General features: G+C 43.8%; 1 protein-coding gene across 2 annotated transcripts in view; it reads right to left on the reverse strand.

Moving 5' to 3' along the window:
- Nucleotides 1-22,366, reverse strand: part of LOC138948656 (uncharacterized) — a 45,753-nt gene that overhangs the window by 11,193 nt on the left and 12,194 nt on the right. For both annotated transcript variants that reach the window (XM_070320232.1, XM_070320231.1), the window contains exons 6-22: nt 19,374-20,068; nt 18,941-19,060; nt 18,464-18,607; nt 17,626-17,822; nt 17,150-17,253; nt 15,968-16,040; nt 15,411-15,493; nt 13,891-13,997; nt 13,384-13,506; nt 12,774-12,875; nt 11,973-12,077; nt 11,383-11,498; nt 8,944-8,982; nt 8,480-8,543; nt 7,259-7,362; nt 2,328-2,472; nt 897-974 (exon numbers count right to left, since the gene is read on the reverse strand). In XM_070320232.1, the coding sequence (XP_070176333.1) occupies nt 897-974; nt 2,328-2,472; nt 7,259-7,362; nt 8,480-8,543; nt 8,944-8,982; nt 11,383-11,498; nt 11,973-12,077; nt 12,774-12,875; nt 13,384-13,506; nt 13,891-13,997; nt 15,411-15,493; nt 15,968-16,040; nt 17,150-17,253; nt 17,626-17,822; nt 18,464-18,607; nt 18,941-19,060; nt 19,374-20,068 (2,399 nt within the window). The remainder of the gene's footprint in view (nt 1-896; nt 975-2,327; nt 2,473-7,258; nt 7,363-8,479; nt 8,544-8,943; nt 8,983-11,382; nt 11,499-11,972; nt 12,078-12,773; nt 12,876-13,383; nt 13,507-13,890; nt 13,998-15,410; nt 15,494-15,967; nt 16,041-17,149; nt 17,254-17,625; nt 17,823-18,463; nt 18,608-18,940; nt 19,061-19,373; nt 20,069-22,366) is intronic.

A 22,366-nucleotide genomic window follows, 5' to 3' on the forward strand; every position in this document is an offset into this window, starting at 1 on the left:
TGAGCCTCCCTACCTCTGCACCTCATCCCCAACTCTGACTCACCCGTGAATAGTCCAAATAATGCTCATATTCCTGAAGTGTCGATTGTATGGTCTATTACTGCATTGCCATTGTGACTGTAAATATTGTACATCTATAGAACATGTTCATGAGCATTTCTGTCGGCGTGTTCCCAGACCTGTTTACCCACACTTTGACTTTGGTGTACTTTTCACCAAGATACAGCGTATTTTCAAAATATTGAGCGTATTTTGCAACTCACAAGAAACGTTAATGAGCTATTGCTTCAAGGGCAGCAATAACATTGTCCGTTTCCAGAAGTGTAACTTTCGGGTGTTTCACTGCTTTTCGCTTCGCTTCAACGTTCTTGAGTCGACGACAACAATGGCAGCAGATACAATCTCGTCATGTCACGTCTCACACATTGACCAATCGACAAAGCTGGATTGTATCCACTGGGCTTATCGCGACAACAGGTTTGGCAACCTACTTTCGATTTCTTCTTCTCCTTCGTCTATTTAGTCTTCTTCTTCTTCTGCGTTCGTGGGCTAAAACTCCCACGTACACTCGTGTTTTTTGCACGAGTGGAATTTTACGTGTATGACCGTTTTTTACCCCGCCATTTAGGCAGATATACGCCGTTTTCGGAGGAAGTCTATTTAGTGATCACGATCAAACTTGATTTGTTTTACGTTCGTCATATTTTTTTCTCTCCAAGCGTATTGGTCGTATTCTTGGCAACTTTGCGTACAAAATAAGGCAAAATCGTATGGGAAAACAGGTCTGTGTTCCCTTTCTCTATAGTTTTGCGCAATGATTGTTTTCAACTACAATGAATAAAACCTTTCTTTGAACCCAAATTCCAAAGATTCCAAAGATGTGAAAGTGACCTCACCTTGTCGAACCAACACTTGACACTGCTGCGAGAGCACACACAGTACACGGAGGAACAATCATCCTTACAGCGGCAGCTCTGAAAAATACACATTAGACAGGCGTCTATAATCAAGAATTCTTTAAAACACCTTCTTCGAAAAATGTTTCTGAAAAGGAAATAGTTTATAATCAACTCGAACAAAAGTCATGATCAAAGTCTTCGAAAATCACTCTGTGATACCTCTTCAACCTCTTATGCTGCTTCAAGGCATGAGGCAAAATTTAAGGTTGTTAAAGTTTTCTGAGCTGTCCCGAATCATTTTGGTATAAGCACGGGTTGGCATGTTCACGCGCCAATCAAACCAACAGCAGGCCTATCAGCTTGTGGTAAAAACAAGAATCAAATCAACACGATATAATCCCTAAGGCAGCAAAAATAAAATATAAAATGTGTCAGCAAAAACAAAATCCTCTCCGATATTTCAGTCCCTTCTAAAATCTGGACCATATTTCCCTACAAAATCCTTCTACAGTCTATCTAACCTGTCCTGGCGACCACCTCTTGATAACAACCTGCCAACAATGACCACCCCAAAGAATCCCCGATTAGGTGTTTTGTTAATATAATTCACCTTTTCATAGTGACCACCTGTCTGTAAAGACCACTTTTGGTTGGTCCCTTGGATGAATCAAAAAACAAAACAAAACGTTACACTTACATCCCTTGGATGGTTGTTATAGACAGACTTGGACTGTACCACCAAGTCTACCACTGCCTTGAAACACAGCCATATTTCACCCCTCTACCCAAACCTGTTTACCCCAAAGCTTGACAAGAGTAATCTTTCTTTCTTTATTTGGTGTTTAACGTCGTTTTCAACCATTCAAGGTTATATCGCGACGGGGGAAGGGGGGAGATGGGATAGGGGAGAGGGGGGAGATGGGATAGAGCCACTTGTTAATTGTTTCTTGTTCACATAAGCACTAATCAAAAAAATTGCTCCAGGGGCTTGCAACGTAGTACAATATATGACCCTACTGGGAGAATGCAAGTTTCCAGTACAAAGGACGTAACATTTCTTACATACTGCTTGACTAAAATCTTTACAAACATTGACTATATTCTATACAAGAAACACTTAACAAGGGTAAAAGGAGAAACAGAACCTGTTAGTCGCCTCTTACGACATGCTGGTTAGCATCGGGTAAATTCTTTCTCGTCCCAACCAATATGGGACTCCCCCTAACCCGCGGGGGGTGACAAGAGTAATGATCAAGTCAAAATATAGTAATCTGATGACCAAAATAGTAACAAACGCCAACACAAACCTAATTTGAAGCACATTTTAAAATCGTAGTCTGGGACTCAAATGGAGTATTTTTTCCCAAAAATCCGAAAAAAATTGTAATAAATTACTCCAAAATAATACAGGTAAACAGGTCTGTGTACCTGCAGGCTGGTGATGACGTTGTTGATGTGCAGGTCCTGAGTCTCCACGTTGTGGTCCACGTACAGGTAGTCCGTGGGGTGCGGCTCGTCGTCCACTGCGTTCACACATGCGATGGGGTTCTTCTCTCGCCCCAGCGACACGTCCCTGCAACACATACAATACAATACAATACGATACAATACAATACCATATCATACTATACTATACCACACCATATCATACAATACAATACCATTACAATACCATAGCATACAAATACAATACCATATAAAGGATGACCCCCAAAAAAGAGTACCCAAACAAAACGTCATAAATGGAACAAAAATAAAGCAATCTTCATAAAATTTATTTACACACACAAGTAGCCTCTGCATGATTTGCACAGAAAATTTTAGCGTTCTAGCTTGTCTTTCAGGAAAGTTATGCTCATTCTACAGAACATGCTCCAAATGGCCTCCCCCGGATTTAAATCCCCCAGATTTCTATCTTTGGGGGTTCCTGAAAGACAACGTCTACAGGAACAACCCACAGACAATCACAGAACTCAAGAGAGCCATCACAACAACCATTCGCGGAATCTCGCAACAGGAGTGTGTGCGGGTGATTGATAACTTTGCGCGGCGAGTTCAAGTTTGCCTGCAGCGGCGCGGAGGCCATTTGGAGCATGTTCTGTAGAATGAGCATAACTTTCCTGAAAGACGAGCTAGAATGCTAAAATTTTCTGTGCAAATCATGCAGAGGCTACTTGTGTGTGTAAATACATTTCATGAAGATTGCTTTATGTTTGTTCAATTTATGACGTTTTGTTTGGGTACTCTTTTTTTGGGGTCACCCTGTACTACAATACTATACAATACAATACAACAAATACAATACTTTATAACTTCAAAGGAGAAATTACATTGTGGCTGAGTATACACACAATAACATTAAAATACATCAATTACACACACACTGACATGGTCAAATCACAAAAGGCTCAATAAAAGATATGGCTGAAATGAAATCCCATAGTCTGGACAAAAGGTCATTGAAAAATAAAGTCACCACAGTGCTACTTCAACCTTTGCTTTAAAAGCCGGAGAGAAATGAGCTACACAACCAAATATTTTGCACAGGTGTATCTCTACATGTGCTCACAGAGCTAATATGAAATAAATAATAACTCTTTCAGATTTGGGCCGTCTTTGCTGGCACCTATTCCAATCAGGGTAAAAAAAAAAGTCCAGTAAATCTGCTGAAATTATGGCAAGTGTTTTGGCAATTTAAAAAGTGTTGCCGTTTTACCAAATGAAAACTACAGAACCAGTGAAACAAAATCCCTGCTGAGAACAACATTCCTCGGCCTAGCCGTCTTTACCACAAATTCCATAACAAACCACACCTACACTTTCCTCCTGTATTTCTACTACAGTGGAACCCTCCTCTTAAAGCCTTCAATTCAAAAGTTCCCTCCTTTGTAAGACCCTGTTTTTGACTCACGTAAGTGTAGCCTATGCGATCGTAACTTTGTCTGTCTGTGCGTGCGTATGTGCGTGCGTGTGTATGTCTGTGGTAGAAACTTTAACATTTCGTCATTTGAAGACGTCACATTATGACGTAAGAGAATTAGACGTCACGCGAAGGAATTACTGAAAGTCTCGGTCATTGTTATTTTGAGCGGGCCAAGACTAGTTGGCAGTCGTGTCCCTGTAAGTTGGCGACATGCAGACAGACAGATCTAGATCTAGTGTCTCGCTTTCTTGCACAGTGTCACCTATGCTTACTGTGTGTGTGTGTGTGTATGTGTGTATGTGTGACGGAGTGAATGAGTTTGTGTTACTGTTTGTCGATTTCTTACGTGAGCCTTGAAGGCTTCGCCTCTTGTTAAGATTTGTTTTTCATAACCTCTGTAAATAACCCACATTTTAAGACTCCCTTCTTTTTTCTTCTTCTTCTTCTTCTGCGTTCGTGGGCTGAAACTCCCATGGACACTCGTGTTTTTTGCACGAGTGGAATTTTACGTGTATGACCGTTTTTTACCCCGCCATTTAGGCAGCCATACGCCGTTTTCGAAGGAAGCATGCTGGGTATTTTCGTGTTTCTATAACCCACCGAACTCTGACATGGATTACAGGATCTTTTTTTGTGCGCACTTGGTCTTGTGCTTGCGTGTACACACGGGGGGTGTTCGGACACCGAGGAGAGTCTGCACACAAAGTTGACTCTGAGAAATAAATCTCTCGCCGAACGTGGGGACGAACTCACGCTGACAGCGGCCAACTGGATACAAATCCAGCGCGCTACCGACTGAGCTACATCCCCGCCCCGACTGAGCTACATCCCCGCCCCGACTGAGCTACAACTGAGCTACATCCCCGCCCACTCCCTTCTTTTCAAGACCCGATTTCCTCAGATTTGTGCTGGTCTTTAACACTTTGTACCCCACCTATGTCGACCAAGTTTTGTTTTTTTAGCCGAGACTGAGAATTGTAGTAACTGTGTAGAAATTCTGTATCAACATGCTGGAATGCAGGCGTTAGATCGACGTTACAGGGAGCGACTGAAGCTAACAGTCTGAGCATAATGCGAATATGTGCCGAATGAGAGCAGATGCAATGTAGTGACTATGTGTGTATGGATATATACAGCAGACTTCCACTAACTCGCGGTCTTTGGGGTCCAAATATTTTTGATCGCGATATATCCGATTCGCGATGCAGTTTGGGTCCAATTAACCCCTTCACTGCCCACCCCGTATGTAATACGTGGTCATTTTCGGTTTGTCATACGCCCATAACCGTATCTCATACGTGGGATTTGTGTCAACAACATTTCACGACATTTCTGAAAAGTAAATGGGAGGTAACCACTGTCCAAGTACTTGTAGGGGTTCTAAACACAGTTCTTTCCCATAGACCGTTCGGATAAGTTACTACCACGTGTTGAAAACTGTGTTTGAAATGTAGAACTGACTATAGCATTCAGCCGGCGGCCGAAAGTCGGACCTCAACTCGTAGACCTGTTTTCAAGCGATACAGTGTTCTGGAAGCTCTACAAGAAGTGATTTATGGATTACCACACAGAAGAATACTTTTATGGGCTGTAATGTGAGTACCTGATGTTTGACACCAGTTTTAGCAGTGTTTTGTGTGGTTTTACGTGCTGCAATGTGTGTGTGTGTGTAAGTCCGGAAACTGTAATTTTTGACCAAAATGGTCATTATATCAATTTTTACTATAACAATCAGAAACAAAGTCCAATGATCATGTCATCCTATAATAGCCAAGGGTATAAGCAAAACAGATGCCAAAGATCTAAGAGATATCTCAATAAATGATCGAGCAGTGAACAGATTAGTGAACCTACCGAAGAAAGCGAAATTTTGCCCTGGCACACAGCAATACCAAAATGCTGTTATACTGTGGCAGTGAAGGGGTTAAAGGGAAGAAACCGCGTTCTCTTCTGAGTCAGAGAAAAACGCGGTTATTTCCCTTGTTGGTCACAAAAAGCCTGTGAGCGTCACGTTGGCGTGTGAGTGCATGTGTGTATGTGCGTGCGTGTGTGTGTGTGTGCGCGTGCACGCCTGGCATGTGGTTGTGCTACAATGTTCATGCGTATGTATTACTGCGTTTCTCGCAAGTGTGACGCTTCTGTTGGCAACTAAGTTCTCAAAAGATTAACTGCGATGACACGTTTTCTTTTATCAGCAGATGACGATTTCTTTTCTTTTTTCTCCCACTCATACGTCGTCACAAACTTACTAGTTAATCAGACACAGACAGACACAGACGTACACTGTACGCGTATTGCGACTCACTGCTGCACACACACACACTAACTGACAATGAACAGAACGCAAGCCATGGTGAATTACCACATTATTTTATTTCGTTTGGAAACGCGCACTTGTTACTTTATCAACACGCACGCACGCACGCACCAACGATAGTTAGATCAGAATGATTGGTGGATCAAAATCATTGGTTGACATTTACGTTTTTAGATGATTGTGTCAGTTACATGGATAAGCTTTTTTTGTTTTGTTTTGCTTTGTGTGAGTCTGAGTTGATGACACGCGTTTTGTCTTTGGCAGAAAGCATGTAGATTTCTTCTTTGATTGTTTGCTTTTTCTGCCACCTGCTATAACGCAAGAAGCTGAAGCACTTCATGGCGCCTGTAGAAAATCCGGGGCGTCTAGCTGAGATCGCGATTAGCGGGACTCGAGTGTTAAATTGCATGCCGGACTACATTGCAGAAGACTGAGGCGCAGTTTAAGCACTTGATTGGCGCCTGTGGCCACCCGGACCGTCTAGCAGAGATCGCAATTAGCTGGACTCGAGTGTTCAACTGCACGCCTGACTGGCCATACTGACTGGTCAGACACTTAACCTCTATAGGCACGTGGCCAATTTGACGATACCGATCGTGGCATGAAAGTTCTTGACTGAGTGGGGCACGTGCGCGTGAAAGGTTTGTTTTTCTTTTGTTCGCAGGTCTCGATCAACCCCTAATGTACACAACCTGAAAACACACACACACGTAGAACACTATTTGGAGAGACTGAGGGAGAAAAAGAGAGAGAGACTGATAAGATGAAATGACAATTTACTGCATGATGAAAGGCCATCGGACCCAGAGAGAGATAGCATGGTTATGATAGAAAAAAAATTTATGATCTGTACTATTTTTTGGCCTTTACGTGACTAATTTTGTAAAAAAAAAAAAAAAAAAATTTTTTTTTTAAGGTAGGTCCTGTTTTTTTCGGGGTCCAAGAGGTTTCCGCGATACAGCAGAATTCGCGATTTAGTGGACCGCGAGTTAGTGGAAGTCTGCTGTATCCGTACCTGGTCAGATAGAGCCATATGAGTGGGTACAGATACGTACCTGGGAGACAATGAGTTAAAAGGGGGGTTCCACAGTATACATAGAGTTTTCAGACTGTACCAACCTGTGCACAAGTTTTTCAGGGCGTGTGTGTCTAGCGGCAAAACTCCTCAGCTGTTTGTTGACCTTGAGGGCCATGCACACCTGGCCGTTGTGGTCATGGCAGCTCTGCAATCAATCAAGTATTATGTCATTCAATACTTCTTCTTCTTCGTTCATGGGCTTAGACTCCCACGTTCACTCATGTTTTTAGCACGAGTGGATTTTTACGTGTATGACCGTTTTTACCCCGCCATTCCAGCAGCATACGCCAATTTCGGAGGAGGCATGCTGAGTATTTTCGTGTTTCTATAACCCACCGAACTCTGACATGGATTACAGGATCTTTTCCGTGCGCACTTGGTCTTGTGCTTGCCTGTACACACGAAGGGGGTTAAGTTACTAGCAGGTCTGCACATAAGTTGACCTGGGAGATCGGAAAAATCTCCACTCTTAACCCACCAGGCGACAGCGACAGGGATTCGAACTCACGACCTCCCGATTAGGAGGCCGATGTCTTACCGCCACGCCACTGCGCCCGTCTTAATTGAATACAAATGATCAAAATTGGCACAGAATAATCATTGGTATAGAAGAGCAAATGAAAACAGTGCATACAAAGAGAGACCGAGGGATGGGAAGAACGGTGTCAGAAACATGACCAAAGACAGCTAGAAAGGATGAGGGGGGACAAAGGGAGAAGGGCACACACACACACACACCCAAGCATGCACACGCGCACACACACGCACACACTGACACACACACCCATACAAACTTAAAGGCATATGTACGCGCTCCCGTGTTTACAAAGTGTAGTTTGCCCACAATCGATGTCAAATGCATCATAAGGCCATATAATGACGATATGTCGCAATGCGCGGACCATATACATGCATTACAGCTTGTTCTAGCCTCTGAAAAAGTGAGGATGTCAACAAAGACGCGGAGTTATTTCCCTTGCGTCAACGTTCCCTCTGTTGGCAAATCTATAAATAGGACGATCTAGATCAAAATAAAAATTCAAATATCTCAACATTTAAGGGGTCCTAGACCACAATATTTTGCAGGGAACTTAATTTAGCATGTCTCCAGCTGTTGGTAAAGCAATTAGCGTGTATATTCATCGAGTTAATATGCCTTTAAGAAATCTGACTGATTGACAGAAGACAAGAAGAGAGACAGCCAGGTACAGAGTAGGTAATGAGAGGGCGACAGAAAGAAAGACGGAGAGAGCGGTACAAACCTGCACGGGTGTCTCATCTTTATTATTTCTCAAGTCAACATTGGCTCCTCTCGCAAGCAGAATACTGAAACAACACAGGACCAAAAAAATAATTAAATGTAGGTTCTTGGTTAATGAGTGACAAAACAAAAGTTCCATTTACAAGACAGGAAAGCAAAGTAATCAGTTGTTGGCATATACTTGTCAACAGAAATAACAGTCATGGACAAATATTTTGGTTTAAGCGAGTTTTACCTGTATTAACTTTTGCTGTATAAAATCGTTTCACACCAAAAAAACATACATAGAATGATAACAAGCAAAATGCATATGGACTTTGACAGATATTTTGTTTAACAAAACAACTATGTAACTTACAAAACACAGAAAAAACTAAGCTGTTCAATCACAAGTATTTAGTGTAACACAAACACAATAGGAAAGCACTTGACTTACGAAAACAACACATGAAAATAAATACTTACACAACCACTTCGTAGTGATCCTGTCTGGCTGCAATGTGCCTGCAAACAAAAAAGTCCAAAGAGTGAAATCAACATGCGTGTGCAAAATAAGTCATTCTGCAAACTAAAAGTGTGTTCTGATTATGACAATATTTACAAGAGAATTAGTCTCACATTAACATTTATCATAAAGTGAATTTCTTGTGATAAATCAAGATACAGTAAATGGTTAAGGAAAGTCTTTACAGCATATGATGAACTCAAGCATGTAATCTCCAACTAATCATATTGAAGATCTGCCCAAATAACTCTGTCAAAGTAACAAAACTCTAAAAATATGACAGAACTATTTGGTCTTGCATGACAATAAAGACATATGCAACATTTACCGCAAAACTTCCTCAATTGCTCAAAGGCTAGCCTGGTAGCTGGTTTTGCAGTCAAGGATAGTCTGGCTGTGGTATGGCGTTTGCAGTCCCAAATAAAAAGGGGAGTAACTTTTGGAATCTTGCAGTCACTTTTACAGATTAATGACTACTTTGTATCAAGTAGGTCTTACCTAAAAGTTTTTTTCTTTTATGAAATTGCCATGAAAATAATGTTTTGGTGGGCACAATTTTCATGAAAGCTATGTTTATGTTAATAAATTAAGTAGAAGTGCAACGCCAAGGCACTGCATACCCCAGCAAAAGACAAACCTCTCTCTTTCTCTCTCTAACTCTCAAACACACACACACACACACCCCAAGTTACACACGTACACACTCACTCACACGCACTCACTCTCTCACACACACTTCATACACACAAAACACACCCCCATACGCACATATAGACAGACGGACATACACACCTTTTACAAACACACATACACACACTTACGCACACAACATACACACACCCAACCACTCTCTCTCTCTTTCTCTTTTATACAGACACACACACATGTACATGTACACACGCACGCACGCACGCACGCACGCACACACACACACACACACACACACACACACATTGACTCACACAAATCTCATACACAAAAAACACACTCATAGTCATACGCACATAGACCGGCACGGTTGACCTAGTGGTAAGGCGTCCGCCCCGTGATCGGGAGGTCGTGGGTTCGAACCCCGGCTGGGTCATACCTAAGACCTTAAAATTGGCAATCTAGTGGTTGCTCCGCCTGGCGTCTGGCATTATGGGGTTAGTGCTAGGACTGGTTGGTCCGGTGTCAGAATAATGTGACTGGGTGAGACATGAAGCCTGTGCTGTGACTTCTGTCTTCTGTGTGGCGCACGTAATATGTCAAAGCAGCACCGCCCTGATATGGCCCTTCGTGGTCGGCTGGGCGTTAAGCAAACAAACAAATACGCACATAGACAGACAGACACACACACCTTTACAAACAAACACATATACACACTCAGTCACACACACACACATACACACACACACATTCAAACACACACTCTCTCTCCCCGTGCCTCCCTCCCTCTCTTTCTTACACACACACACGAGTACAGACCCATGCACGCGCGCACACCGGCACACACACACAGACAGTAACACTAACACATGTGCACAAAATGAACACACACACACACACACACACACACACACACACACACACACACACACACACCGCGAGAGAAAAAGACTACAGGGAGGCATGACGTCATGATGCATTAATTGACGTCAAAGACTTTTGACCGTGACGTAATCTTCTTACGCGAGCTTTATCCATAGACTTGGAAACTACGGAATTTCTACCCGTCCAAAGCGGCCTTGGGTGGCGTTTGCTAAAAAAAATGGGGGCGCCTATTGCACCCACCGTCTTTATGTTAGTATGGTCCCAATTTTTGGTGAACTTCCATCTTCATCTGTAGCCCGTAGCCAGGCACAAAGAATCCTTCTTTATCATGTATTATCGGTATGAAAATTTCTCAAGTCGATTACAGTATAGCGTTCGTGGGATACCTCCAGCTTCGCTGGGATAAGTGTCACAAATGTGTTTTTTTTGTGTTTTGTTTGCTTAACGCCCAGCCGACCACGAAGGGCCATATCAGGGCGGTGCTGCTTTGACATATAACGTGCGCCACACACAAGACAGAAGTCGCAGCACAGGCTTCATGTCTCACCCAGTCACATTATTCTGACACCGGACCAACCAGTCCTAGCACTACCCCCATAATGCCAGACGCCAGGCGGAGCAGCCACTACAATTTTAAAGTCTTAGGTAAGACCCGGCCGGGGTTCGAACCCACGACCTCCCGATCACGGGGCGGACGCCTTACCACTAGGCCAACCGTGCCGGTGTCACAAATGTGGTCAGAAACGCCTAACCTTTGTTATGCCTTACTTTTATGTTGCTTGAATCCTTGTCGTCTGTTTGTCCTTAGCCAGCATAAAAAACATTAGGCGCAAAACTTCCTCCATACAGTGAGACAACTAACTTACAGAGGCCTATCACCATGTTCGTTGGGAGTGTCCAGCTCGCAGCCAAGATCCAGAAACAGCTCTGTGATTTCCAGACTGCCCGCAAACGCTGCCCAGTGCAAGGCTGTGTTCTCCTCCTGCAAAACACATAGAGTTTCATTTCATTTTCATTTTCATTACTTTATTGTCCCATCGCTGGGAAATTCGGGTCGCTTCCTCCCAGTGGAAAGCAAGCAGCAACGGAGTCGCGCTACCCAGGTGTCTGCGTGTTTAGGTGTATTCAGCCACCTGCACTTATGGCAGAATGACCAAGGTCTTTTACGTGCCATTGTGATGACACGGGGGTGGGACATGGCTTCTGGGTCTGCACATAAAGTTGACCCGTGTCCGTCCCGGCCCGAATCCGAACCTGCGACCTTCCGATCACAAGTCCAGTGCTCTACCATCTGAGCTACCGGGCTGTGTGGTGTTTGTTGGAGGAGATCTGGTCCTACTTTTACATGGTCTCCCTCCACTTAGTCACATACACAAAATGACCAGCTCCCTGTGCACAATGAGAATTTAATTTGTTAAAAGCCAGAAGTGAAACAAGCTGTGGAAAAGAAACTTACGTTGTCCTTTTTGCTTGGGTCACCTCCCCTTGACACCAGGAAGTTGACGACGTCCACCAGCTGGGATTCCGTGGCCCACATAATGGGGGTCCAGCCACCCTCGTCCTGCAACCACAACACCATCCAATCAACATCCTCCTACATACCAAGTCACATGTCAAATCGTCAGACATCTATCTACAGACTTCATAAATCCTTCTTCTTCTTTTTCCGGTTGGTAGCAAAAGTCGACAAGGACCATTATTGCCACTTTAGTGAAAGGACAGGGCTGCTTATTTTCAGGTATCAATCATTAGCTCATTCTCGCAAGCCTTCTTTTGTACTTAGAATCTAAAATGAAGAAACTGAGATTTATGACCTATTCTTGGCAAATCGTACCTCATATTGTTCAGTTCGTAATCTCCAAAAATGCTTTTGGAATAGGCAATTAGTGTTTAATTTGATGTAATCTGCAGAAAGTTTACTGAAGACAAACATCTCAGTAACATGGGAATTGGTAGCTTATACACAAATGGCTCTGCTTACTCTGAAGGCTCAGTGTGTGAATAAAGGGAGGGAGGGAGTGAGTGAGTTCATGTATGCACGTATCTGTGTGTATAAGGATTCCTGCACAGGAAAAATAATTCATTTTGGAACCTTATCTAAAAACACCTTTCAGCCACACAAAAATATTAAAAAATAACTTTAACAACCTAGCAATCACCTGCTTCACAACAACCACAGAGAATAATCTTCAACCTCAATAATAACACATCAGCAGATTTTTCTTGAATCAGCTCTGCAACCGCACCCAGAACTTACTGTTGAATTGACATCAATAGTGCGTCTTTCCAGAATGTACTGAATGATGTCCAGGTGGCCGGCCTTTGCTGCGTAGTGAAGACACGTCATGTGATCCTCCCCCTGTAAAGCCATGCACAATTGTCCATCATTGCCACCTCACTTTAACACTCTTCTCGCCTGGATCTTTGGCCATAATTCATATTTCTTTCGAAAACAGTTACCTTTCTTACAAGAGGCTAACTGGAAAGAGTCCCACTATCTCATGAAAAATTAAACTACAGATGTTCAGATTTGAGAGAGTGAGAGGAAATAATACCTGCCTACCAACCCTAATTTTTCTCTTTTTGTTGTTGATAAATTTATCCTTATCCTGGGTTTTTTCGCTTTTTCTTAATTTTGCGTAAAAAATCTCTCAGCTTGACCTTAACCATCATGCAGGACCTGAAGGAAGATTAAAAAACGGAGAAAAAAATCTGATAGACAAAGAAACTGAGATAAACAAAAGACGAAAGCCTACACACATTCCTACAGCTTACTATTTCAAACCCGTCAAACAATAGCATCAACCTGTAATGTGTATTCTGCCGCAAACAGCCAACTGTTCCCCCACGAAGAAACAAAATCTCACCCGATCGTCCAAGCGTGCTCCCGCCTTGCTGAGCATTTTGAGGATGCCAAGATATCCGTACTCCGCGGCACACATCAGTGGTGTTTTCAGGGTCTTGTCTGGAGTGTGAAGACAGGCGCCCGCCTAAAACACAAACACAGAGATTGAACTACCACATAACACAATTAACATCAATGCAATCTTTCTTCTGTTATGCAATTTTTTAATTTATTATTTGTTATCCATTTTCTTTCAAGAGTAACTACTGTGCATGTTGAGACTTCATGGTAACAAACTGGTTTCAAAGCCAGTACACTACCGAATGCCTGGTTTTAAAGCCAGTACACTAACGAATGATCTATCTCCCTGCCAGAAATCCAAATGTCTTCGATGGAGTCAGACTTTGTCTTTTCAAACAAGCCCTTTACCGTCAAACACAATGCAAAATCCAATTAGCCACAAAAAGTTGTTCATGCACGCTGACACTCATGACACCCAAGACTATAAGGGAGGTCATCCATGACTGACCTGCACCAAGAGGTAGACAAGGGCAAGGTTGCCAGAGTAGATGGCGCCATGGAGCACTGTCTGATTGTCTTCTTCCTCACAGATCTGATTGGGGTCCATGCCATCAACTGAAACAGACAGTAAACTCAATATCGGAATGCATGAAAGCAGGGATGGCCAAATCGTCTGCCCGATCGCCATGGCCAAGTTAAAAAAATCCGCCGGGCTAGTAGAAACCGCCTAGCTAGTAGAAAAAGCCCGGCTGGCAAGTGAAAATTCTGGTCAAATGTTAAACTTCTGGTTGTACTATCGAGTTTTAAATATAAACACTGCAGATGCAGTAACTTCTGTCATCTGCAAAATCATCGTCATGTTCTAGTGAAACAAAAACGAGGCCCCTGTGCGTGTCACCGGTGTTTGTTGTTATTTGTTGTGTGGTATGTACCGGGCCAGCAACATTTCTGGCGGGCTAGTGACTTTCTTCAAGTTACATGCTCGGCTGGCGAGTTAAAACTTTGAGATTTGGCCATCCCTCTGAAAGTATTTATGAGATTATGAAATTGTACAAAATCCTGAGAGCTTATACCCCATAGTATCCATAATTTTCCCACTACAAAGCAAAATCAAAAACAGTGTTCTTAAGATTTCAACATTCTTCAGCTTCCTTTAAAAAAAACCTGGGAGTGACGGTTTATTCTTATTGCCACAAATTAACTTTAGCAGAAGTTTTGACAAAAAGTAATTCTCAAATCAAATTCGGTCTATGTCTTATTAAAATAATTTGTATACAGACTCCATAAGCCTGGATGTAACTGAAAGACTGGTTTGAGCTTCTTCAGAGAAGAGAAGACCATGTAAAACCAAACAAGTAAATGACCGTAGTAGCAGAAGCAATCCCTGCTGCTCTTCAAAGCTATGGTGTAAGGGAGGTAACCTAACAGCTAATGCTATCAGTGTTTCAGTGAAGATTTGATCAGAGATGAATGTTCCACCAGCACATGCTTCTCACACCAAAAAAGCCTGTTGTACATCCCAGAATAGATCTGGCGTTGAATTTACTGAACAGACCCTTTGCACTCAAAATCAGAAAGGAAGAAATTGCTTGTCCTTAGATTCCCGCTTTGGAGACAAGGTCTGCAGAAAAAAAATATTGACCAACAGAGCGAATGAACTTTATAGATTGCTTCACATTCATATGAAAGGTATCAATTCCTTCTGTGTGCACAACAGTCCTGTTTACACCAAATTTACATCAAAAATTAAATTATGCTATCAATCCAGGTTGTCATTCAACAAAAAAAGAGTCAAATCACACCTTATGGATTTCCTTCTGTGTGCACAACATACCTGTTTACACCAAATTTACATCAAAAATTAAATTATGCTATCAATCCAGGTTGTCATTCAACAAAAAAAGAGTCAAATCACACCTTATGGATGGCTGGTCTCCTTCAGAAAGTACACATCTTTATAAGTTGTTTGTTTGCTTGTTCTTGTTTTAATGTTAAAGTTATACCAATAAAGACAAAAAGGTCACTCACCAAGCATGTAGAAGACCTTTTCCAAGTCTCCCTCAGAGGCAGGGATATACATATTCTTGGGCAGTATTCTGTACTTCTTTGGCCTGCCAACAAGCAAAATTAATGTCACTGCTGTGATGAACACAAAAACACAGCGGCCTAAAAGAATTACACCTCAGAGAAGACCTCCTAACAAAATGAAAAAGTAGCGAAATGCTGATGACCATAACAGAAGGCATCCCCGCTGCTCTTCAAGTTATGGTGCAAGGGAGGTAACCAAATAGTCCTTGTTATTCATTTTCGTGGCAACTATTTTAGCTTTCCGACAGACCAGGAAAGTAGTCTTTTCACTCACCAAACACTAAAACAACAGTCAAGAAAGTACATCACCCTCCCCCTAATACTTTATTTTTAAGTTTTGCCTGATTTTGCTAAGCATCAGACATTGCCTGCGATCTATGCGTTTGCTATATTCTGATCACATTTCAAAAGAGGATCATTCTATAAGCAGAATTTCCATGGAGAGGGAAAGTGGCAAAAGTATTTTGAGATAAGGATGGTAAAAAGCAAGGCCTCACCTTTCCGCCTTGTTGATACAAAGCTGCATCAGTTTCTCCAGGCCGCCTCGGTCTGGTCCAATGGGCAAACCGTCTGAAAATATTCGTTACAAATTTGTTACATCAAAACACATACTGCATACGTTGAGGGAATATTTTCAAAGCTAATCTAACCTTTTCTTTTAGTATCAAGTAAAGGTCAATGTCTTTTGCTTTTGTTTGTTTTTGAGAGAAGCTAACTTTTCATATATTTCTGTCAAGATAATAGACGAATTCTTAAAATAACTGTCGGGTGTGTATGGGTGGTGATTGTGAATACCCTTGTTTTTGGTGAGACAAAAAATCCAAAGGCCAATCACTAGCGAGGGGCGTGTCTGAAACACTTGGACAAGGAAACACATGTGGATTGGTTGTCTCACTAAAAGCAAGGGTAGTCACTATTTCACAACCCATATAACCCCGCAAGTTATTTCTGAACATAGTCTATAGACCAAAAGGACAACAGCAGATGTTTTTTATTGGGAGGTATTCTCAAATATACTGAACGGCAAAAGTTAGGGACCGCCCTTAAAAAACCCAGCTGACTTCATCTGTGCCAAACTCCTTGTTCCTAAGTTTATAAAACCAAATGGCTGTCAGGCCGTACACACCAGTGGGTGAGCAATGCTGTGTTAGCAGGAAACTTGCTCTGGATCCACGGAGGCCTGGCTAGGGCACGAGACAGAAATTGCCAAACTGCAAAAAGTGGACCATTTTTACGCTGGCGCGTGGGCAAGCCTGGGCGGGAAAGATGAAAAATTCGTTATGCACGTGCAGGGGGGATGTGTTGAGAGTGAACTGTTGTCACCAGTTAGGCTTTATAGCCCCGCGATTTTCCGCTAGCCACCATCTTCTCACTATGCCTCCCAGACGAAAGGTGACCACCTTCAACAAAGCCCGGGCCATCGCATGGCTGCAAGACGGCGTAAGCAAGCGAGAAGTGGGCAGACGACTTGGAGTGTCCCATTCTGTCGTGGTCAGGCTGCATCAGAAGTTCCAGGTCACCAACAGCGTTCTGGAGAGGCCCAGGTCAGGACGGCCTAGTTTTTTCAAGGGCGGTCCCTAACTTTTGCCGTTCAGTATAGAAGGGGCCTTACATCACAAGAATTACTGTAATGTGTTTCATTTGTGTGTGTGTGTGTTATAGGATGTGATCTTCCTTACCGGAGGAGACAGTTTTGGAACATGGCAAGGTGAGAGTAACGCCAGCCTGGGTGTCCGCCCCTTTTTTCTTCACAAGGCTGCATGGCGTCATTCTGGCTTTGGATCTGCAGAAGCAGGAATTTCATCATGATCAGATCAAAAACACACACAGAGAATACCCACACAAAAACACAGTGAATAAGAACGATAGAACCTCCCGATTGAAGACTGCCTCCTTTAGGGTTCATGCTTTCACATTAGAAAGAAGCTTCATCTTAAGGTCCAAATAAATCAAATTTGTTTCTGATGAGAAGGCCAAAAGTATTTTAGGTTAGTGGGTCGCAAACCTTTTTTATTTTTATTGACCTTTTTGGGTGGGGGTGGTCAAAAATACATTCTAGGGCTTGGAGGAAAAATTAAGATCAGTCAGGGGAATCAAAACATAGAATTTTTTTGTTCTTGGCCTAATACGAACAATGCAGTATTCACACACTCACATGGATTTTCTCAGGTTGGCTCTGATCTGCTCGTTGGTCTGGGTGACCTGTGGTTCATTCAGCGTAAGTGTGACCTCCACCTGACCGGACTCTTCACCGCAGTGAGGGCAGAAAAGTTTGCCGTCCTTTTCCGTCTGGCACTGCCGGTGAAAATGATGTACCGAGCTGCCTTCCTTGCGGCACTGGTAAAACTTGCCCTGTGGAACATTCAGGGAAAAACATTATTTTGGTGAAGAACTCGGGGACGTCTTAGCATTGTCTACAATTCATTTGTTCAGTGGGATTTCTTCAGTCATTGTCCAAAGTACAAAATGCCCAAAAGCCAGACCATCAACAAACCATATCCTAAGAACATTATCTTCTAGATTTCTTTATCAAATAAGAGAAAAAGCCGCCATGGTTGCCTTTAAAACACACGTCCACTAATGATCCATAAACCAATATCATCTCTACTATGGGGCACCGATTTGGCTGTTTTCAGGAATACAGACATGCAAGGAAGTGTGGTATGTCTGCGAATCCGCTGTACACAAATGGAAAAGCAAACAAGGCTGACTTATAAAACACAAGTCAACTGATGATCCATAAACCAATGTCATCCCTACTTGTAACTATGGGGACACCCATTGGTCTATTTTCAGGTATACAGACCCACAAGGAATTGTAGGATGTCCGCACTGCCACTGTACACAAAGCATGTTCAAAGCAGGACTTCTTCTTATACAAGTGGGTTTTTACGTGTATAACTGTTGTTACCCCGCTGTACACGCAGCCATACGCCACTTTCGGGAAAAAAACAGGACTCGCAAGCATCTCTAGACACCGGTGTGCAACCAACCTGAGTACTAAAGTGGCCACAACCAGGACAGCACTGGTGCAGCTTGAGACGCTTGCGGTGGACCTCACACACGGCCATGAAGGGAATCTTGACCCCTGGTCGCACCAGCTGCAAGTTGGACACCTTGTTGCAGCAACCCAGCGCCTGAAAATGTCAAAGGCAGGCAGTCAGTAAAAAGAAACACTATAAGTAAAATCTATCTTCAGGTGTAAGATCATGAAGTTGTAAAAAAATTTTTTTTAAAAAGTGCATGAAAGCCACAAATCTTCAAGAGATGGCAATAAAAGTTTCTTCAATTTTCCAAAGTTGAAGGCCTTTCTCTGCATCACCTTTCCCCCATTGTAAGAAAAGGGTGACAGCTCTGCAGAAATAACAGCCAGGTTTTCAGCTATTTGAAAGACTTTTCGGCGTTGAGCCGACTACCAATGCAAAACGACATCCCTGACAGGAATGATGAAAGAATTCTTAATGGCTTACCTTGCCATCAACAGAGTCGAGAGCCTGACAGTAGGTTGCCCCTAACGACAGCTTGGGCAAGTAGGCACCGACGATTTTACAGCAACACAGCGGTAGCGTGTCACTGTCTGGACTGGCTGTCTGGAAAACAGTAAGAGTGAACAAAACTGTCAGACCATGAAATCGTAAAAAGCTGGAAAGCAGACTATTCCATCATCCACCACACCGCCCCCCCCCCCACCCACCCCCCCCCCCCCCCCACAGACCACCATCCCCTCTAAAACATCAATGAATATGGATTTATAAGCAAACTTACTCTGCCAGGCAAAGACCTACAGCACAATCATCTTGTATCATAGATTCTTGTTAAACCGATACATCAGGACCATCTAAAAAACACAACCAGATGCAAAAAACATATACACACAACCAAAAAATAAAGAAGCAAACTCACTGTCGCCATCCCTTCAACAGTTGCCTCTCCTCCTTCGGGCGTTTTGGGGGGAGTGACCGGCAACAAGAGTCCATTGGGCAGCGAGGTGGCCACCTTCCCATCAACACCCACAAACTTGGAACCAGCCATGGACGACATATTTAGCACCTTGTGTTGAGCAAAGCGGGCCGCAGAGACAGAAGACACACCCTGAGCGAACGAAGTGGGAACAAAAGACACAGCTTGTGGTCGCACACCACCCGTCGAAGCCAGCAAAGCGCGAAGAGCATCACTGTTAGAGCTGGTCGTTGACGGCACAGTTCCCCGAATGTTCACAAGCTTTGCCAACGAAGGGACCGTGCTCACAGGCACAGCCATACCCTTGCTAGACGACACGACCGACGTGGGTAACAGAGAAAACGTGTTCTTCCCCGTGGCTGTGGCCGGAACGAACGCCACCTTGGTGCCAGGTTTGACCATGAAGGGCTGGCCGGAGAGAAGCCGCATCTGACCGGAGTTGACGAACCTGGGACCTGAGCCAGACGTGGGGGCGAAGGACGCTGCGGACACGGCAATGGCCATGTGGGGCTTGGGCAGGATGGAGCGCAGGCCGGGAGAGTTATGGTTGTGCTGGGCCACCACCATCACCATAGGCTGCAGCAACGATGGAACTGTGTTGTCGCCGTCTGCTCCCACCATCTTCTGCTTCTTGGCCACTGGGGAAGAAATCAGATTTGTTAGTATCAAAAAACAAGAAAGGTAAGTTGTTGGAATGTTTGTCATTGACAAAAGAATACGTTACAGTCACAAATATATCGACCTAACGGCCTTTTAAGTGCACAGACAAACAATAAGTGACAACAACTTATCTTGATGGAATGTTCGGCCGCTTGCCAGGAAGTCACAAGCAAACGAATTTTCAGTTTTTTTAAGTGTTAACCGTTATTTTTTTCAGCACAAATGATCATATCAAACACTGAGTAAAATGATGTGTAAAGTGCATAGGATAAGGTTATGTTTGTTGATGGTCTAGACGTGAACAAAATAAATCCAAAATTTTAATAATAAATTTTCATTTAATTAATATACTTACCCAACTCACATATAGCAATTAACTCTAGTTCAGTGCTGGTAACGCTGTACGCGTTCCCCTTGGTAACAAGGGAGACCACCCTAAAAAAGAGTGATCCATCCCATAATATCAGACCGATGTCCGGTCCAACATCCGTATGCGTGCGCATACGCCGCCATTTGTATCATTCGAACGAAGCCCAACTCACTACTTTTTTAGAACCCAATACCACCACAGCGGGGAGGCGGGAGGGTTTAAACGATGTGAGTTGGGTAAGTATATTAATTAAATGAAAATTTATTATTAAAATTTTGGATTAAATTACATATTATTACCCAACTCACATATAGCAGATTGCTACTATAGGTGGTGGGTACTTACCAAAACTAGGCACGCAGGACCTGTCCCGCCGCTACCATGGCAGGCAGCGCGGAGCTTCCATCCTGTCTGACAGAAGCGACGTCTCTGAGGTAAAAGTTGACGAAAACGTCCTCAGAACGCCAATAAGCAGCTTCCAGTACCTCGGCTAGCTTGCCGGACCGAAGAACTGCCACAGTGGATGCCCAGGCTCTCGCCTCATGGGTTCTAGCCGCGGTGAGAGGCAACACTGCCCTAATATCACCCGACTGCACTTGCCACCAGGCATATGCTCGTTTGATCAGAGTGGAGATCCATTTGGCCAGAGTCACCTTAGCTATATCCTTACACCTAGCCGTGTTTAAAGATATGAAAAGAAGCTTTTGACTTTCTGACCTAACAGGCCGAGTTCGAGACAGATAACATCGGAGAGCTCTCACAGGACAATTTGCAATATCGGGATCTCCAGGAGCCAAAATCTTGCTCAAGGGTGGGATGCGCAAGATTGGAGAAAGCTGGCCAGGTTTCTGGTTTTTCGCGAGAAAGCCGGGAACAAATCTGAGAGAAATGGAACCATCCTTCTCGAACGCAATATCCTTGTCTAAACCCGACAAAGAGTGCACCTCACTACCTCTCCTTGAAGTAGAGAGAAGCGTTAAAAACACAGTCTTACGCGTCAAATCGGCCAAACTGGCTGACAAAAGAGGCTCGAACTCTTCCGAGGCTAAGAAACGTAAGACCAGGAACAAATCCCATGCAGGGAGAAGCGATTTTGAACGAGCTGCTAAAAGGGCAGCCCCCTTAATAACACTAGCGATAACCCCTCCGAGCGAAATTTTGTGGCCTAATTGCGCGAGGGTCGAAGAGATCGCCGACCTCCGGACCCTAATAGAAGAGGGAGAAGCCCCCTGATCAGCCAACCACGACAGATGGTTGGCTACATGAATAGACCTAGGTGAAAGAGGTTTAACCCCGTTAAGCGCGCACCACCTAGACCAAGAGGCCCAGTGCGATGAGTAAACCGAAGACGTCGATTTTCTATGTGCATGTCCAACGAATCTCAGAGTAGGGGAAGAGGCCCCTGCCCTACGCAAAGCGCTTCGGACAGAATCCACGCGTGAAGGGCCAGGATCTGTGGGTTCTCGTGCTGAACGCCTGACCGAGGCTGCACGAGATCTCCTCTTTTCAGGGCGAGAGGGATCGGGGGCCGAACTGCTAGACGCAGTAGGTCGGGAAACCAGTGCTGGCTTGGCCACAGAGGCGCGACCAGAACCAGCGCTGGTTTCTCTAAGTCCACTTTCCTGAGGACTTTGCCTAAGAGGCAGAACGGAGGGAAAGCATACGCCGGAAGATCTGACCAATCCACTTCCAGAGCATTCACCTTCCAGGCCAGAGGATCCGGGAAGGGGGACACAAAGAGAGGAAGTCTCGCCGAAAACCTCGTCGCAAAGAGATCTATCTTGGGCTTGTCGATCTGCGACCAAAGCCGCTGCAAAGACTGGTGTGTGAGAGTCCACTCTGAATGAACAATCCTGTCCCCTCTGCTCAAAGTGTCTGCAAGGACGTTCAGACTGCCCTTCAAGTA

The sequence above is a fragment of the Littorina saxatilis genome, linkage group LG15, assembly GCF_037325665.1.
Source record: "Littorina saxatilis isolate snail1 linkage group LG15, US_GU_Lsax_2.0, whole genome shotgun sequence".
Lineage (NCBI taxonomy): Eukaryota > Metazoa > Mollusca > Gastropoda > Littorinimorpha > Littorinidae > Littorina > Littorina saxatilis.